This window comes from Liolophura sinensis, chromosome 11 (assembly GCF_032854445.1).
Source record: "Liolophura sinensis isolate JHLJ2023 chromosome 11, CUHK_Ljap_v2, whole genome shotgun sequence".
Lineage (NCBI taxonomy): Eukaryota > Metazoa > Mollusca > Polyplacophora > Chitonida > Chitonidae > Liolophura > Liolophura sinensis.
This window is the reverse complement of record NC_088305.1, coordinates 27,464,289-27,483,289: the sequence shown is the minus strand read 5'-3', so window position 1 is coordinate 27,483,289 and position 19,001 is coordinate 27,464,289. Positions and strand designations below refer to the sequence as shown.

The following is a 19,001-nucleotide window of genomic DNA, read 5'->3' as shown; positions in this document are numbered from 1 at the left end:
TTGAAGAATAATAAGTGGTTCTGTCTTTAATGTAGACAGCCTTACTTCCCCAGGGAATTTCTCATTGCTGCTGGACATAAGTGATTTATTCATTTTAGAATAACACCTGAAATTATTAAAAACAAAAACTAGGTCCTCCAAGATACCTAGACAGCGACTTTCAGAAGATGAAAGGAAATGAGTTCTGCCTGTGAGTGAAACTGGTTATGAATTTGTACGTTGAGAGGTCTCTTTGATATACACATTTCTTTTAAGTGAAAATTAATGACTTACCCTATAACAAAAATGACAAAACTTCAGGTCTATATATTATATAACATGTTTTATTTCCAAAACAATTACAGATGTGTTTAACAATGTGCTAACTTAAGAGACAGCTTCCCGTTCATACCCTCAGACAGATGTAGACGACTGCAGGTAACTGCAAAACTTGATCCCTCCCAAACTGTAGACACCAGAGATGGTGGACTGAGTACCCCCAGTGTTTAACTCAGGTCGATATTATCGTGTAAAATCTGAAACAGGGGAAGAAAACAATATTTCCTATCATGAAGATGAAAAATGTACCTTTCTTATGTTATTTGTACAATAAATAAACAGTTCATAAGTTGGGTGAAAGATCAAATATCGCTTTCGCTGATTCTAGACACCCCATATTGAAACTGTTTTGAAAGTCCAGCCTTCGTCGGTAAAGCTGTGGCCGGATGTTTGTCTGGTATCTGAGGAAGAGCGGTGATTGATCCCGTTAACCTGGTCGCTCCATGTATATACGCACGTGACAAATTCTTAGCCATTAAATAAGAATCAAATAGACAATAAATAAATATTTGCCTTTTTGAAGAAGTCTCCATACTGAAATGAAATTTAGCCAATAGTTCAACTAAAGGGTGTACAGAATGGACGCTGATTGGATGACAAAGGAAGTAGGGTTGCGTGGGTTAAATCCTTCAGCATTCGTCACGCTTGAATAAGTGTGCCATACCTAAAATTCATTTTAGGCTGGAGATAGCCTGGACTAGCCTATCTATCACACCAGTCAACCAGAAACGATTCGGTATCCCTTTAAACACTTTATGTTAATATTATTATTATTTCTCAACAAGACAGCAATAAATTGTGTACTTACTCGCTTCCATTCTCTGCTAAACTGGTCACGTGTAAGTGATCCGGTAGCTGTATAAGAAATATAATAATATAAAGCAATGACTGATGAAAGCGCCAAAAGCACATTTATTGCCTATTATCTGACATGATATCTGCCAACTAAGTTCAATTTGTGACCATGTCAAAAGATACACCTGGAAAGTGTTTCATATAAAAGGAAAGAGGAAATGTTGCGTCCGAAAAGAAAGCAAAATGGGTGTCATCCAATAAAAAGTAGAGACGTAGAACAGAAATAAGAACGCAGGACAGGTAGGAATAACAGGAAGGGATTCATTTGGAAACAACACAAACAGAAAGTGTTCTATTTGGTAAAAATTTGTTACCCACTTCTTAATAAGATTCCATATGAAAGCTTAAGGAAGGACATCTTCTGGAAACAAATTGCGATACAGATGGAATGTTTCATTTGAAATCATGTAAACAAGTATTTTTTGAAACAGCGCAACAAGTACTCTTAGAACCAGGTTGAACACTGATCTGGAACTACTATACTTTTTAGAGTGTAAATCAACTCACCATCCCTGTCGGACAAGTAAAACAGAGCGTTCGTGTCGAATGAGTTCAAGTACCGGTTGTTGTCCACATCAAGCTCGTTGAACACGAAGTCCAGCTTGTCTGCCAGCAAACCAACCTTCGGGTTAAAATCCGTGAAGAACTCGTCTTTGTCTACCCTGTGGTTGTCTAAACAAAGAAAAACACGTGTTATGGTTAATTTAGTAACGATGTGGAACAACGCCAAATGCTGACAGTTCATTGATTCATTCACCTCTTAAATCCATCATTCCTTTTACTTAAAGATAAAGAAAAGATTAGAATGTACTGTATTTCATAATATAGAAAAACATAATATAGAATTTATATATGAAAATACGCATGACTGCCAATTAATATACAGAAACATTCCTCGGAGGAAATCATCATTTCTGTCATCATTGTTAAATTATCCCAATGACCAATTCAAAGTCTAGTATCTTGCTAACCCCAAATAGCAAGTTAAGCATGGTACGAAATACGCAGAGGTGAATTACGCTCTGTCGTCATCTCTTTCTGTAGTCCTGGTATGGGGTAAAAACGGGCCACAAGTATACCTACTGTTACTCACTGTCAACATCGCATGGTATGGAGCAAAAACGGGCCACAAGTATAACTACTGTTACTCACTGTCAACATCGCATGGTATAGAGCAAAAACGCGTCACAAGTATACCTACTGTTACTCACTGTCAACATCGCATGGTATGGAGCAAAAACAGGCCACAAATATGACTATTGTTACTCACTGTCAACATCGCATGGTATGGAGCAAAAACGGGCCACAAGTATGACTACTGTTACTCACTGTCAACATCCCATGGTATAGAGCAAAAACGCGTCACAAGTATACCTACTGTTACTCATTGTCAACATCGCATGGTATAGAGCAAAAACGGGCCACAAGTATAACTACTGTTACTCATTGTCAACATCGCATGGTATAGAGCAAAAACGGGCCACAAGTATACCTACTGTTACTCACTGTCAACATCGCATGGTATGGAGCAAAAACGGGCCACAAGTATAACTACTGTTACTCATTGTCAACATCCCATGGTATAGAGCAAAAACGGGCCACAAGTATAACTACTGTTACTCACTGTCAACATCGCATGGTATGGAGCAAAAACAGGCCACAAATATGACTATTGTTACTCACTGTCAACATCGCATGGTATGGAGCAAAAACGGGCCACAAGTATGACTACTGTTACTCACTGTCAACATCGCATGGTATAGAGCAAAAACAGGCCACAAGTATGACTACTGTTACTCACTGTCAACATCCCATGGTATAGAGCAAAAACGCGTCACAAGTATACCTACTGTTACTCACTGTCAACATCGCATGGTATAGAGCAAAAACAGGCCACAAGTATGACTACTGTTACTCACTGTCAACACCGCATGGTATAGAGCAAAAACAGGCCACAAGTATACCTACTGTTACTCACTGTCAACATCGCATGGTACAGAGCAAAAACGGGCCACAAGTATACCTACTGTTACTCATTGTCAACATCCCATGGTATAGAGCAAAACGGGCCACAAGTATACCTACTGTTACTCATTGTCAACATCGCATGGTATAGAGCAAAAACGGGCCACAAATATGACTATTGTTACTCACTGTCAACATCGCATGGTATGGAGCAAAAACGGGCCACAAGTATGACTACTGTTACTCACTGTCAACATCGCATGGTATAGAGCAAAAACAGGCCACAAGTATACCTACTGTTACTCATTGTCAACATCGCATGGTACAGAGCAAAACGGGCCACAAGTATACTACTGTTACTCATTGTCAACATCCATGGTATAGAGCAAAAACGGGCCACAAGTATACCTACTGTTACTCACTGTCAACATCGCATGGTATAGAGCAAAAACAGGCCACAAGTATACCTACTGTTACTCATTGTCAACATCGCATGGTATAGAGCAAAAACGCGTCACAAGTATACCTACTGTTACTCATTGTCAACATCCCATGGTATAGAGCAAAAACGCGTCACAAGTATACCTACTGTTACTCACTGTCAACATCGCATGGTATAGAGCAAAAACGGGCCACAAGTATAACTACTGTTACTCATTGTCAACATCGCATGGTATAGAGCAAAAACGGGCCACAAGTATACCTACTGTTACTCATTGTCAACATCGCATGGTATAGAGCAAAAATAGGCCACAAGTATACCTACTGTTACTCACTGTCAACATCCCATGGTATAGAGCAAAAACGGGCCACAAATATGACAACTGTTACTCACTGTCAACATCGCATGGTATAGAGCAAAAACGCGTCACAAGTATACCTACTGTTACTCACTGTCAACATCGCATGGTATTGAGCAAAAACAGGCCACAAATATGACTATTGTTACTCACTGTCAACACCGCATGGTATGGAGCAAAAACGGGCCACAAGTATGACTACTGTTACTCACTGTCAACATCCCATGGTATAGAGCAAAAACGCGTCACAAGTATACCTACTGTTACTCATTGTCAACATCGCATGGTATAGAGCAAAAACGGGCCACAAGTATAACTACTGTTACTCATTGTCAACATCGCATGGTATAGAGCAAAAACGGGCCACAAGTATACCTACTGTTACTCACTGTCAACATCGCATGGTATGGAGCAAAAACGGGCCACAAGTATAACTACTGTTACTCATTGTCAACATCCCATGGTATAGAGCAAAAACGGGCCACAAGTATAACTACTGTTACTCACTGTCAACATCGCATGGTATGGAGCAAAAAACAGGCCACAAATATGACTATTGTTACTCACTGTCAACATCGCATGGTATAGAGCAAAAACAGGCCACAAGTATGACTACTGTTACTCACTGTCAACATCCCATGGTATAGAGCAAAAACGCGTCACAAGTATACCTACTGTTACTCACTGTCAACATCGCATGTATAGAGCAAAAACAGGCCACAAGTATGACTACTGTTACTCACTGTCAACATCGCATGGTATAGAGCAAAAACAGGCCACAAGTATACCTACTGTTACTCACTGTCAACATCGCATGGTACAGAGCAAAAACGGGCCACAAGTATACCTACTGTTACTCACTGTCAACATCGCATGGTATAGAGCAAAAACAGGCCACAAGTATACCTACTGTTACTCACTGTCAACATCGCATGGTACAGAGCAAAAACGGGCCACAAGTATACCTACTGTTACTCATTGTCAACATCCCATGGTATAGAGCAAAAACGGGCCACAAGTATAACTACTGTTACTCACTGTCAACATCGCATGGTATAGAGCAAAAATAGGCCACAAATATGACTATTGTTACTCACTGTCAACATCGCATGGTATAGAGCAAAAACAGGCCACAAATATGACTATTGTTACTCACTGTCAACATCGCATGGTATAGAGCAAAAACGCGTCACAAGTATACCTACTGTTACTCACTGTCAACATCCCATGGTATAGAGCAAAAAACGCGTCACAAGTATACCTACTGTTACTCACTGTCAACATCGCATGGTATAGAGCAAAAACAGGCCACAAATATGACTATTGTTACTCACTGTCAACATCGCATGGTATAGAGCAAAAACAGGCCACAAATATGACTATTGTTACTCACTGTCAACATCGCATGGTATAGAGCAAAAACGCGTCACAAGTATACCTACTGTTACTCACTGTCAACATCCCATGGTATAGAGCAAAAACAGGCCACAAAGTATACCTACTGTTACTCACTGTCAACATCGCATGGTAATAGAGCAAAAACGCGTCAACAAGTATACCTACTGTTACTCACTGTCAACATCGCATGGTATAGAGCAAAAACGGGCCACAAGTATAACTACTGTTACTCATTGTCAACATCGCATGGTATAGAGCAAAAACGGGCCACAAGTATAACTACTGTTACTCACTGTCAACATCGCATGGTATGGAGCAAAAACAGGCCACAAGTATAACTACTGTTACTCATTGTCAATATCGCATGGTATAGAGCAAAAACAGGCCACAAATATGACTATTGTTACTCACTGTCAACATCGCATGGTATAGAGCAAAAACGGGCCACAAGTATACCTGCTGTTTCTCACTGTCAACATCGCATGGTACAGAGCAAAAACATGCCACAAGTATACCTACTGTTACTCACTGTCAACATCCCATGGTATAGAGCAAAAACGGGCCACAAGTATGACTACTGTTACTCACTGTCAACATCCCATGGTATAGAGCAAAAACGGGCCACAAGTATGACTACTGTTACTCACTGTCAACATCCCCCTCCATGACAAGCCATTGGTGCTCTTCGATGGAGAGCAGCTCATTTGAGTCGTTGTCAGCGTGTGAGAATAGGTCATTCACTTTGTTAGCGAGTAAATCATCTTCTATTTCATCTGCAGAGGAAAATGTATATGGGAAGAACGTTACTTACAAGTACTTAATCAAGCAAGATTGAACTTCTACAGGCGTTAAGGATCACTAGATCAGATCTGCTAGCGAGAGAGAAAAAAATCTGTGGTATTATGTATGATGAAGAGTACGGATAGTTGGTCGGCCACCAGTCATAAGTTTAGTGATTTGCGTTACTAGAAAGCAAAAATCTATTGTGTGTTACTTGATTACAGGGCAACTAAAAATGTAGGCATTGTAACTTTAAAGAGAAAATAAGCTTTGTAATCGCTTCGTTATATTTTAAAAAATTACAATTTTGGGCGCTTATTTTTTGTCAGGCATTGAGCTGGTGTGCTATATGTTCTTACTTGCTAATAGTATTTATTTATTTATTTGATTGGTGTTTTACGCCGTACTCAAGAATATTTCACTTATACGACGGCGGCCCAGCATTATGGTGGGAGGAAACCGGGCAGAGCCGGGGGAAACCCACGACCATCCGCATACGGCCGAAGAGGAAGCCAGCGTGAGTAGGAATTGAACTCACAGCGACCGCATTGGTGAGAGACTCCTGGGATATTACGCCGCGCTAGCGCGATAACCGACTGAGCCCCGGAGGCCCCACTTACTAATAGTAAGCTACTGTCGTAAACCCTTGGATGTAGACCCTCATTAAGTATAGAAGTTTTAGGACAAATACTTTTGTTTTACGAAACTTGGTAAATATGCTTACCAGCCTTGGGGTAAAGTATATGTACGTCACTTTTATGGCTGGTTTCACTCACATTTCCATCGCGAAAAGTTTCTAGAGACAGCTGTGAACTAACTTGTTGACAATGGATATATCAAAATGAGAACTTACCGACTTTGCTGATTTTGAACAGAGAGAGTGTACCACTCACAGAGCCTGACACCAACAACAACGGCTCCAACACTGGACTATCACGGGCTTCGATAAACCTGGAGAAATTTCAAACAACCGAAAAATAAACTTCAAATTCCGGTTAATTTGTCCGAAACACCCTTATTTTCGGTAAGCGTAGACAGCTTCTTGTTACTATGATTGTGATACGATTGTGATATTTAAGGTAGTTAAAGCTACGGGATTCCCCATACTTCTTGATGAAAGGAATATCCCAGACCCGGGAACCAAAGTCCACAAAATAAAGAAGATAAAGATAGATCAAGAAAGATGTAGATAAGGAAGAAAAATTGCTTGAAATATGTGCTGAAGTCTTTTAACTGAGAAAATAAACCGCACAGACCGAGGCTGCAGAAATGATTGTAAGGATTTTCACAAGGGGCTGGGATACAATATAGCCATTGGAATCTGTGCCAGCTAGGTGTCTTAGTAAGGGGCTGGGATACAATACAGCCATTGGAATCTGTGCCAGCTAGGTGTCTTAGTAAAGGGCTGGGATACAATACAGCCATTGGAATCTGTGCCAGCTAGGTGTCTTAGTAAGGGGCTGGGATACAATATAGCCATTGGAATCTGTGCCAGCTAGGTGTCTTAGTAAAGGGCTGGGATACAATATAGCCATTGGAATCTGTGCCAGCTAGGTGTCTTAGTAAAAGCATGAATGTCCATAATATGTTGAAAAGGAAACGTTGCGACCATGCTGTTCCACAATTCCCATACGTAAATACGCCTCTTGCTTTGGAACGTCTTTTCGCAAAGGCAATATCGGTAAAACTGATTTTCAGCAGTTTTTCAGAAATGCACGAAATTCTGACAAAATGTTTTGGCAGAGGCTTTTCGAGCTGTAATGATATACTGTGTGACAATCACTAACCTTTACTATACTACATTTGTATTTGCTATACTACATTTGTACTTGCTATACTGGATTTGTCTTTGCTACACTACATTTGTATTTGCTATACTATATTTATATTTGCTATGTTACATTTGCGTTTGCTATACTACATTTGCATTTGCTATACTACATTTGTATTCGCTACATTACATTTGCATTAGCTCTACTACATTTGCATTTGCTCTACTACATTTGTATTTGCTGTACTATATTTGTATTTGCTTTATTACATTTGCATTTGCTATACTACATTTGCATTTGCTATACTACATTTGCCTCTTTTATAACGTTACAGTATGGTGCAAAGTCGTCACTGTATCAAAACTCACCAGGGAGCTACAATATCTACTATTTTATACATTTGTTACTGTTCACACTGTTCATTTTATCTGTGTCATCTGTTGCCAGTAGTGGCCATTTTACTTTGAAACCAAAGATAACAGACTATACCAGCAGTTGCCAAACTTGACACTTTTATCTTAAGACCAAAGATAAAACCAAATTTTGATAACGATTTTCATGAATCATTCTAGTTTTCAGCCAGGACTTTATAAGATAATTTCATGAATTAAAAATATTTATGGTTTCGTTATTTTTGGATGCGCTATTGGTACATTCAGCTTAGGGTACACTTGCCTAACCAGACCCTGTATTAAACTGCAACTTGTCTAACTTTCGCCAACTGATCCCAGTTTGCTGTACTGCATGATCATATTACCATGTACTATTTAAAACAGTAAACATTTTAATAGCTTAAAAATGAAAAAATAATTATAAACAAAACCAAGTTGTATAATCTTACTCGAGGCCTTCCGGATCTAAATCTCCGGTATTGTGTTCTTGGTAAAGCGTCTCCCAGGTTTTTCCAACCTCGATGAACGGAGTCCCGTAAGTAATGTTATGGAACACTGGATTCGTCACGCCGTGACGGACAGAATATACCTCCACCGAAGAAGACCTCTCGTTTCCGATGAAAAATAATTTCTCCCCGTCAACTGTTCCTACGGCAACTGACTCCGGCTCAGCACCCTAAAGGGTAAAGATTGCATCATCATCAAATTCTCTAGTCTGGTTGACGGAATGAAATGTTTGGTCTTATACGACAAACCAGCGAGATAAATAGTGACGTGTTACTTGTTCCAAGTGCTTGCCTGCTTCTCTTTGCACGAATCCGTTCTTTGTTCTTTGGTAGCTGGTGTTGAACGTTGTGCTGGGAATTGGCGTTGCGATTATTAACCTGGAACATTCATTTTGGTGGAGGACAATGTCTGAAGAAATCATTTACTGTATTGACTGGTGATCCTAGTCCGAGATAACGAAACATAAAAGATATTCACGAAGATCTTATATTGGACCCATTTTAATAGGGAAATCGGTTTGCCCAGAGAAAATAGCAGGTCTTCGAAACATACCTGACAAATCTCCTAACTGAACCATCATCCAAACCAACATGCATGAGAGCTCAGTTTGAGCCTTGTCCTCATTGCCCAGGGGTTGATTTCCTGCGGGGTGAACAACGCTGTAAGCAAATGACGCAATGAGTTCCAGATAAGAGTGACCTTACCCTGTTGTCGGATCTGGTGTCGCGAGTCTGGAGCACGGTCAGAGAACCTTCCTGAGGGTCTGTGTTAAACAGAGACGGGGCCAGACTCTGGTGGTGCAAGCCTGTGAGATCCCCGCTGTCGTAGACGATCGTCGACGGGTTATCTGCCCTTCGAATGGAGAAAGACCGAGCTCCGAAGGAGTAAAAGTCGCTTATTTTCCCATCAGCCTCTTTTCCGTTCACAACAGAGAACTCAAGACGACCTGGGACGGAGGTAAAGAAATGAAGCCCGGTGAATGAAGATCCCCCTTTAATACACGTGTTTAATTACTCTTGATTTTGCAGTCTACTGCGAAGATTGTATGACTGCTTTTGGTATTCTTCTCTCAGAGACTTAGCAATGAGATGAAAAAAGATTAAATTCGGTATATTATTCCCTGGTGTCCTGGGACGAGTCTGTCGCTGCGTGGCACTGGCTCGCCAACAACGGACAGTTCCACCTTACTTTCGTTTACTTCGTTGTTGTGTGCCGAAAATGTACGCTTATAGCGTTAATGGGCTTTTTTCACACATCTGTCTACACAAGCCTGCTCCAAGCTGTGTAAAAGCACATGATTCTCCATTGTGACGCTACAGCGCTTTGAACGAAATCGTTGTTATACGAGGACAACCGTACAGAAAGTGGAATTACGTATTACGGAAAAGTACAAATCCTTAAAGCACTAGGAAAGGTTTGTTTTACTGTTACTTAGAGCCGGTGTTCCCCATTATTTGTGCAGTGTATTAGAAACATCCACTTGGATGTACTTTACATTTACCATTTTCCTCTGAGAGAATAGGATTTCGGTCACAAACTTACCCAAATTACTTGTTGTCAAAAGAGCATCTTTCATGGATTGAGCAACCCCAGCATGGACCAAGTTTTCTGAAATTAAACAAAAATAAAACAAATGACAGACTTGCACTGGTTAATGTATGCAAGTGGTTAAAGTATTAACGTTATTCAGTTGCTAGAGAGGATACACCTGATGATATTAATGTGGTCACAGAGATGATGGTATTCCGAGTAAAATGATGTGTTAGTTGATCAAAAGGCTTGCAAGTCCAAGCAGTGAGATTATTATAGGGAAGACTTGCTATTTCAACGTTCACTTTAAAACAGTATCGAAGGTAATGGTTGATGCAACTAGTCTAGGGAAAGCACACTACGTATATAATTAGAGAGTATCAGTATCTCAGATTAGGGGCCTCCATGACTCAGTTGGTTAGCGCGCTAGGGCATCGTAATGACCCGGGAGGCTCTCACCAATGCGGTCGTTGTGAGTTTAAGCCCAGCTCATGCTGGTTTCCTTGCGGATGGTCGTGGGTTTGCCCGGTTTCCTCCCACCATAATGCTGGGTGCCGTCGTATAAATGAAATATTCTTGAGTACGGCGTAAAATACCAATCAAATAAAAAAATATCTCAGATCATCTCACGTTGTGGTCGGATCAGGCAACCCAAACAGCTTAGATACGTTATGAATAAACAAAATTTTTCGGGTTGGTTGATTATGACGAATTTTATCATTTCAACCTTTCATACTAAACAAGGAAGTCGAGTTTCGAATTTCCAACACGCAGGTACTCATCTGTGTCATAAATCATAAGGGCTGAGACTTTCATTTCAATCCACCGTCGTATAAGTCAAATATTCTTGAGTACGGCGTAAAATATACATGTATATGCATATATATATATCGGACATTAATGAGGATGTTATTTTCTGAGAGATTACAATTTGGACTATTTGGGGAAATTATATATACTGGAGAATTCTGTGTTGAGGCATCTTCATTTTCTGTAATTATGCCATAGAGAACACAGTTGTTCGGTTTTAATCGACGTCACATCTGACTGGATGTGTACTTCTGTATAACTCATTTTGATACATCAAGAAAGCAGGGTGTAAATTTAAAGGGTAGGGTTTCCAATCCTGTGTGAAACGAACTTGTGACTTAAATTTAACTTATCCTATCATTTTCTGCCGGCATACACCTTGGGACTACAGCTATGAAAGGTTCGGGTTGAACTTTCAAAATTAACAAACACTCTTTAACCTTTTGGACCTTAAAATTGCCCCAGATGTTTTTCGGAGTTTGGGAATTAGGCGTATGGCAAGTCTCATTTGGAACCCGTGGAACAAATATTAAGTTTTTTGACAAGTTTGGAATTCTGACAAATCCTGTGACCTCTTTGCCTGCTTACCCAGCATTAATTCTTGGCCTCTCTTAACCTCAGACCAGCTTGGATACTCCTTGGCTGCACCTTCGTTAGCACACAGAAGGTATCCTGTCCCGTCCACTTCGAAATACTGGACAGCATCAGGCTGGTACATCCCGTACACTCGCCACTTCTGCATGCGGATGTCTGAGAACAAATTAATGGATTGATGCTTTGATAGTAACAAATGAGAGGCACATACAAAATTTGATTTGACCGTTTCCATCGGTGTTACCATCTTTATTTAGATCTACAAAGGTCTTGTATATCCTTGATATATTTATGGTGTATGTAATGACAACACATCGTTTTGAGGAATTCTAGACCAATGACGTCTAATAAAGTGCAGTTAACATCACTGTATATTTTTTTTATTTAATTCTGCTTAAGCCATGGAGCTAGGGGCGTGTAATTTGCTGCTATTTATGTATTTACATGAACAGTTAGAATAAAACCCTAATTGACCTAAATTACCAAGGGGTCATATTCCACAGGTTACGTGTGAGCGTTGAACAAATTTCACACAGTCGTCTATTCTCTATACAGAACGTCTTTTATAGTATTGTGAAGATTTGAATCAATTAAAAGATTTGAAAATACCGACTCGTGGATAAACCGTCTCGCATAGAGCAACGATCGATCATTGGACTAGATGGTAGCATCATCATCTTTTACGTCATAACGTTTGTCCACTATGTTTGGCATGATATGGTCTTATCTGCAGATACACCGGTTTACCCCGTATCAGTGAAATATTCATAAAGGCACATCGTAAAACTCAGATGATGTTTTAAAAAAAAAACGTTTCCGACATATGTAGTCTTTGTGACGTGTTAGAAACCTCATAAATACAGAATGGTACAACTTCCGGAAGAATTAAATTGTACTTTCAAAATTTGGACATCTATTACCCTGCTCTGTGCTATTCTGGTACTGGTCAAGGCTAGTGAAAGTGAAAGCTTCTGTGGTAGAAAACATTAAATTTGATTTTATGCCGGGAAAGTAGTGAGTGTTAATGTGTTTTCTCAGTTCTGTCTCAGGTTGGGTTAGCGGGCTAGCGGGCTTCCAGCAACCTGCAGATGGTCGTGAGTTTCCCCCGGGCTCTGCTGGGTTTCCTCCCACCATAATGCTGGACGCCATCGTATAAGTGAAATATTCTTGAGTACAGCGTAAATCACCAACCAAATAAATCAAATAAATAAAACCTATTACTGTTACGCTTTTATGTAGATCAACTTGTTTTTGTGTTGGTTTAGAGGGTTTTGCTGTAATATATCTTGTTATTTTCCACTCGGAGATGATCATGGTTTAAGCGAAAAATTGTAGTTTGATGTGTCTTCGGACGTTATAATTTACCTTGATCCCAATCGCTGGGGTCCATGAGAAGGTCATGCCAAGATTTGTAGCCCAAGGGGAATAACTCCACCACACGCGCGGACGAGAAATCTGAGACATCGAGCTCAGCAATGGCATTGTTTTCCTGAAAATCATGCAGTCAAATTATTGATGATTGTACAATGATAATGATCGGCTGAGACCTCATACTTACTGGCATCCTTCAATGTAATAAGTTATATATTCTAAGCTACGGCTCCCGGTCACATGATCATATTCGGTATCAGTTTGATTTCAATACCAATTTTGGCAGTTCGACTTCCTAAACATCACTTGTGCCGAGCTGACAAATCATATAAAATTACACCCAAATCATTTTACCTGGAGAGAAACATAGGCCACATTCTCGTCATATCTCAAAGTAATTCCTTCTGGTTCGAGATCCTGTGAGAATGTTGAGTTGGGGTAAACATGGCGGACACCTCTCTGGATATAGTCGTCGGATCTGGGAAAAGAAACGGATTATAGTGGAAAATGAGTTATTGTCCAAAGTCCAATTGAGGTTTTTATTGCGCAGTGTATTGGCCAGATCTGTGCCAGTGTGCCTGTACATAAGTTGTTGTACATTTATGCTAATTTATTTATTACTTGTGCAATAAAACCAACAAAATAAAAAATACCATCGCAACTTAGGTTCAGTAGTCGAATATTTTGTCATTTCTTTTCATGACCAGCTTGACTTGGCAGCTTGAAATAAAATAATAGAATAAGAGTTTATCTTACTGTGGGTTAAAGGCAGTGAAGTCGAGGACCTTGTGGCTAGGCTGGACCCCAAGGTCACTTGATGGGAAGATGATGATGGACACGCCCCCTTCCGGATCGTGGAAGACACCGTTTTCCTCCCAGGCCTCACCCTCTAGACTGACCAGTACCTTCTGACAGTTCTCCGACACAGCGATATGGGCGGGGTTATGCTCAACTGCCAACATTGACTGGCTAGTTATTTGACTGACAGATAAATGGGAGGAGTTATTGCCCACTGCTAATCTGACTGATTTGTCAAGTGAAGCCCTTTGCCGTCGAGAGATGGAATAAAGGGAGTTAACAGTGGTTGGTGATTGAATTATTAATATATATGAGAACCTTCGACAGTTGTAAGCTATATAATTAAATTCAGTTACGACAGGAAGTCCACTTGGCTCAATTTGGAAGCATTTGACACCTATCTAATGAATCGCTTGATGGTGCGTGCAGGTGACCATTTCTTACACATGGTTAGAGCCCATTGTTGCAATGCAGTTTTCACTGTTTTTTTTTAAATACATTTGAAATTGTTGGCTGAAACAGTAGGTTACACAGCCAGTTTTGAGAGAAGTCAAGAAATGAAATGCGACATTATAGGATATGTTTCTTTCTAACTCGATGAGTTATTATTACAAATGTTTAATAGCTTCACACAATTTTACATTAATTACTGTTTTAAATATACGGTCAATAAACGTAGCGTTTTATGTTTTGACTTCAGTCGGTCAGTGTATGCTCAACCTACCTCCTGGTGAAAATTGTCACTTACGGTCTATAACCTGCATGAGGGGCATTTCCTGTGAGACGAAGTTATATTTCTTGAAGATGAAGAGTTTCCCATCATCCCTGTCTACAGTGTTGTCCGCAGGCGCGATGACGTACTCTCCGCACAGGACGATGTCCGTGAACCGGAAGCCAGGTTCGTGGATGTGGTAGACATTATCCATGTGGAGAATGTCCTCCATGTTGACCACGTGGATCAGGTCCTGACCTATTGGCAATACAAGCTGAATTGTGATGCCTTGTTGGGCTAATTTAGAGAGTTTTTTCATGCTTCAAAGCAGTGTTTATATCGTAGTAGCCCTAAATATGCATTTGGATTTATGGCAATACTAAAAGTTTACAGGAGTTCAATCCTTGGACTAAATAGACTTAAATTAGGCTTTGTGACATTGTCAACAACTAACACTATTAATGCAGAGTATTTTAACAATGTTGATGTATTATTTCTATATACATTTCAAGTGGTGGAACTTAAAAGTTTGATCTTGATCTGTAGTTTGATTCCTCATACTTTTCAGTGAAACGACTGGACTTGTGCAAATACCATTGTAAAATTTGTACGAATGTATTTGTTAGAAGAAAGCTGTGAACTGTGTATGAAAGTAGTTTTAAATGAACATCGCAAACTTTTGATCTGTAAATGTATTTAATCTCTAGAATATTTTCAGACAAATGATCATTAACTTGTGAATGTACCAGTGTAAAATGTGACTGAAAGTATTTGTTAAAAGACTGACGTGAATCGTCTGAGAAAGTATTTTGTTAAAAGATCTACGTGAACTGTCTGTGAAAGTATTTGTTAGAAGCTTGACGTGAACTGTCTGTGAAAGTATTAGTTAAAAGATTGGCGTGAGCCCTATCTGAAGGTATTAGTTAAAAGATTGGCGTGAGCCCTATCTGAAAGTATTATTTAAAAGACTGACGTGGACCGTATCTGAAAGAATTTATTAAAAGATTGACGTGAAGTGTCTCTGAAAGTATTTGTTAAAAGTCTGAAAGTTTGCTATCAATTGTGAAATTATCATAATAAACTATGCACAAAAATATTTCTTTTCTCTCAAAAGAGATCATTTTAACAATTTGTCGGACAGTAATGTACAATGACCATTGTAAGCTTTGCTCAAATGTACTTAATAAAATATTATTGTTAACTGTATGAAAATCTTATTTATAGATCATTAAAACTGTTACCGGAAGTATAAATTTAAAAGATCATTGTTCGAAAGTACTTGGTAAAAGATCATTGTAAACAGTCTTCGGAACTAAAATCTCATGGTAAATTGTTCCGAAAATACTTGATAAAAGATCTTTGAAAACTGTGCTTGTCAGCATGTGGTAAACGACAATGTAAACTGTGCTGTGTCTTTTAACCAGTAATTTTGTGTTCAAAAATAGTGGTTGAAAGTATCTTGGAAAACTGTGTCCGAAAGATAAACCGCAAACCGCATCAGAAATTACTTAAAAAAGCATAGTAAAATGTACATTTGTTTGGAGACCATTAAAACTGTCCAAAAGGATTTATTAAAATTTCAGATTATAATGTGTCCGAAGTTATTTTTAAATATTTCCTCACGAAATAAATTTTTCGTGAAACATCACGCGTTAGCACATTTCGAAATGGCATCGCAAACTATGTAAAACTACTCGCTGAACTACACAGTAAGCCATGAACAAATGAATTTCTTAAAGTGAAAACATTTCTAAATGTAACCGAACGCACTTTTTCTCATTTCCTTTAAAACTTATCACGCATTTATTTTTTATCAGACTATCCACACGTGGTGTACTACTGATACACATGCATTGTAGATGTACAAATTTGTACTCGAGAACACTGTAGTCAGGGGGGTTGAAATAGTCGTTTTGTCCAGGATAAATAATGGTACTAAAATCTTGCATAAATTGCATAGTCTGTTAAAATATGTATAGCAAATCCATACTTTGTGCATTTTGAAGCCTAAATAAAAAAAAATGACTAAATAAAAATCTTTTAGTTAAATTTCCTGAAAAAAATCTCAACTATAAAAAATAGTGTGCAAATAACGTGAGGTCATAACTCATTAAGTTATCAATATTTACTTCGTCACTATCACTTTCCACATGGAAACCTCCAACCTTACCTGCCACATAGGCAAAGTTGTATGTGGGATCATATCTCACTCTGCCGGCAGCGTTTCTGTTATATTCATAACGTGGAATCGGCGTGTATTCAAATGGCAGGTATAGAGTATCCTCCAAATGAAGACTGTAGCGACTGTCCGATTGATGAATATACGCCAGGGATAGAACGAGGAGGTACTTCCAAACGGAGGCCATTTTGGCAGAAAGTTAGCAGGAGGATCCTGGGGTCTGTGTTCGTAAGTCTTTGTAAAAAGTCAGTTTAAATACGACGATCACGTGCTGTAAAGTCCATTACCACATTTGGGAAGGGTGCCTATATTTCATTGGATGATCACCAATCCTTCAGTTTAACGTTTTGAGGTTCCGCTGGACGATTGGTTGAAAGACCGACAGAAAATGTGGATACCATGAAACCGCCTTTGCCAAGCCATCCCACCTTTTTGAGAAACTTAGAATCGGACATAACCGGAAACTATTATAAAACGACTTTTCCCGACACGAACTTACGTGAACACCTGTGGGTGAACAAAATGGGTTTACGTAAAGACAACGAGTTGGTTATACAAGGTCCAGTCAATGGATTCCCATGTCAGAGCAGGGCATAACAGCCAAAGGTGTGGCAAGATAAGGCTGCGTATAGGTTTTTATATGTTGTCCAAAGGACACTCCGTTTTAACCTACTGCCTTTATTTTCATATAGATAAGGCTGGAGAATCTCATGAAACTTTAGTTGCTTAGTATAGCAACATCGTTTATTCCTAGGAAGTTGCTAAAGGATAAATGCGACGTCTTTGGCACACCGTTCCAGTAAAGCAAAACTATGCATACCTTGGCTGAGGGTCCTCATATCTGGGCTAAATAAAATACATTTGCAATTTATTAAAATGAATATTCCGAAGTGTTGCTGTAATAAAAGCCCCTGGGGCTATTTCTGACTTATGCCAACATTTAAAACTTATGCCAGCTCTTTAAAATCCTTAGTTTTTGGAACTGAAAGTTGGAAGTTTCGCGCATTTGTCTCAAGACAACATCTAGGCGGTGGTCAAAATCGTATTTCAAATTTTGATTTACGTCAGAACTAGATGTGTGGCATTTTATTGTCTTATTTCATAACTGTGTGCAGTAACTTATTACAGTGGTTATTAAACATAAAATAAAAATGAACAGATTGTATGCATATGGATATACGCCTGTGGTAGAAGAATATACATGAGGCAGAAGTAATGCAGAAGAAATCTATGCTTCGAAAAAAAAAACATTCGTATACCAGCAGTCCACCAAAACGGACGTGACGCGCCAATATCAGCCAAACCAACTGCCAAAACACAAACGTTTAACATAAACCATCTATGGACTAAAAAGTGTATTAAACGCAAAATTAGGACGGAATCATGTCATCACGGAATTAGGTCCATCATATCCTCAATTGTCCAAATGGAGGAGCGGTTCAAACTGCAGTTCAGATGACCTGCTCCCAGCTCTTGTCACTGAGGGTGATGTTGTGCTACGTTAGGGGGTTTGCTGGAAACTTGGTGAGAAGTAAAAAAAGTTGATTAAAAAATAGTGTGCCAAGGATACTCCGTCAAACGCCTTCACTCTAAACTTCTAAAATTTTTAGAATCAAGAACATAACACTCTGGTTTGCAAATATATATGGACAAAGAGTCCAGAATCTCTGACGATCTAGCCACATAGATCTAAGTCCGCTTAACCCAGGGCTAGGCATTGTGTAATCATTCGTACTGGTTACATTAACATTTGTAATTTTATGGCCAGGTGCAATCAAGCTAAAATATATTTGTATTCAACCTGGAAATTATATTTCCCTTTAGGATGCATGTCAACACGTGTGAACACATTTTATGTGGAGATATTAGTGAACTTCGAGGTTGAAGGATATGATTATGTTTTGGTGCGAAAGATAAATTTCGCTGTGCGCGAAGAAATGACTACCCAGCGCTGGTTACTGAGTGTAGTTTTTGCGAAACCTGTTTTGGCACCTTCCCTACAATGAACCAGGATCTGTGTAATACAAATCGGGTTGCGAACGTCATAATGGCGATAAATAAAACTTTGGGAGTTCAAAATATTTTGAAAATATTTATCAAGTTTTTATTGTGGAGTACTATTTTATCACTATGTCCGGGATAGATCCTTACGTGATAATCAGGTACAGAAAGGTCATTTACGTCAATGTTTTAAAGGATTTTGGTGATGACATTTGATTT

At 39.2% G+C, this 19,001-nt stretch overlaps 1 protein-coding gene across 1 annotated transcript; it reads right to left on the bottom strand.

Annotated features, from left to right (window-relative positions):
* Positions 1 to 352: 352 nt before the first annotated feature.
* Positions 353 to 16,968, bottom strand: LOC135477950 (uncharacterized). The gene is made up of 14 exons (XM_064758186.1): positions 16,773 to 16,968; positions 14,639 to 14,860; positions 13,849 to 14,044; positions 13,447 to 13,570; positions 13,087 to 13,210; positions 11,716 to 11,877; positions 10,330 to 10,395; positions 9,492 to 9,733; positions 8,730 to 8,956; positions 6,970 to 7,067; positions 5,984 to 6,109; positions 1,681 to 1,845; positions 1,127 to 1,173; positions 353 to 515 (listed from the first exon to the last, which is right to left on the bottom strand). Exons 1-14 carry the CDS (start codon positions 16,966 to 16,968, stop codon positions 486 to 488), a joined length of 2,025 nt encoding a protein of 674 aa, XP_064614256.1. The 3' UTR covers positions 353 to 485.
* Between the last annotated feature and the right edge of the window lie 2,033 nt (positions 16,969 to 19,001).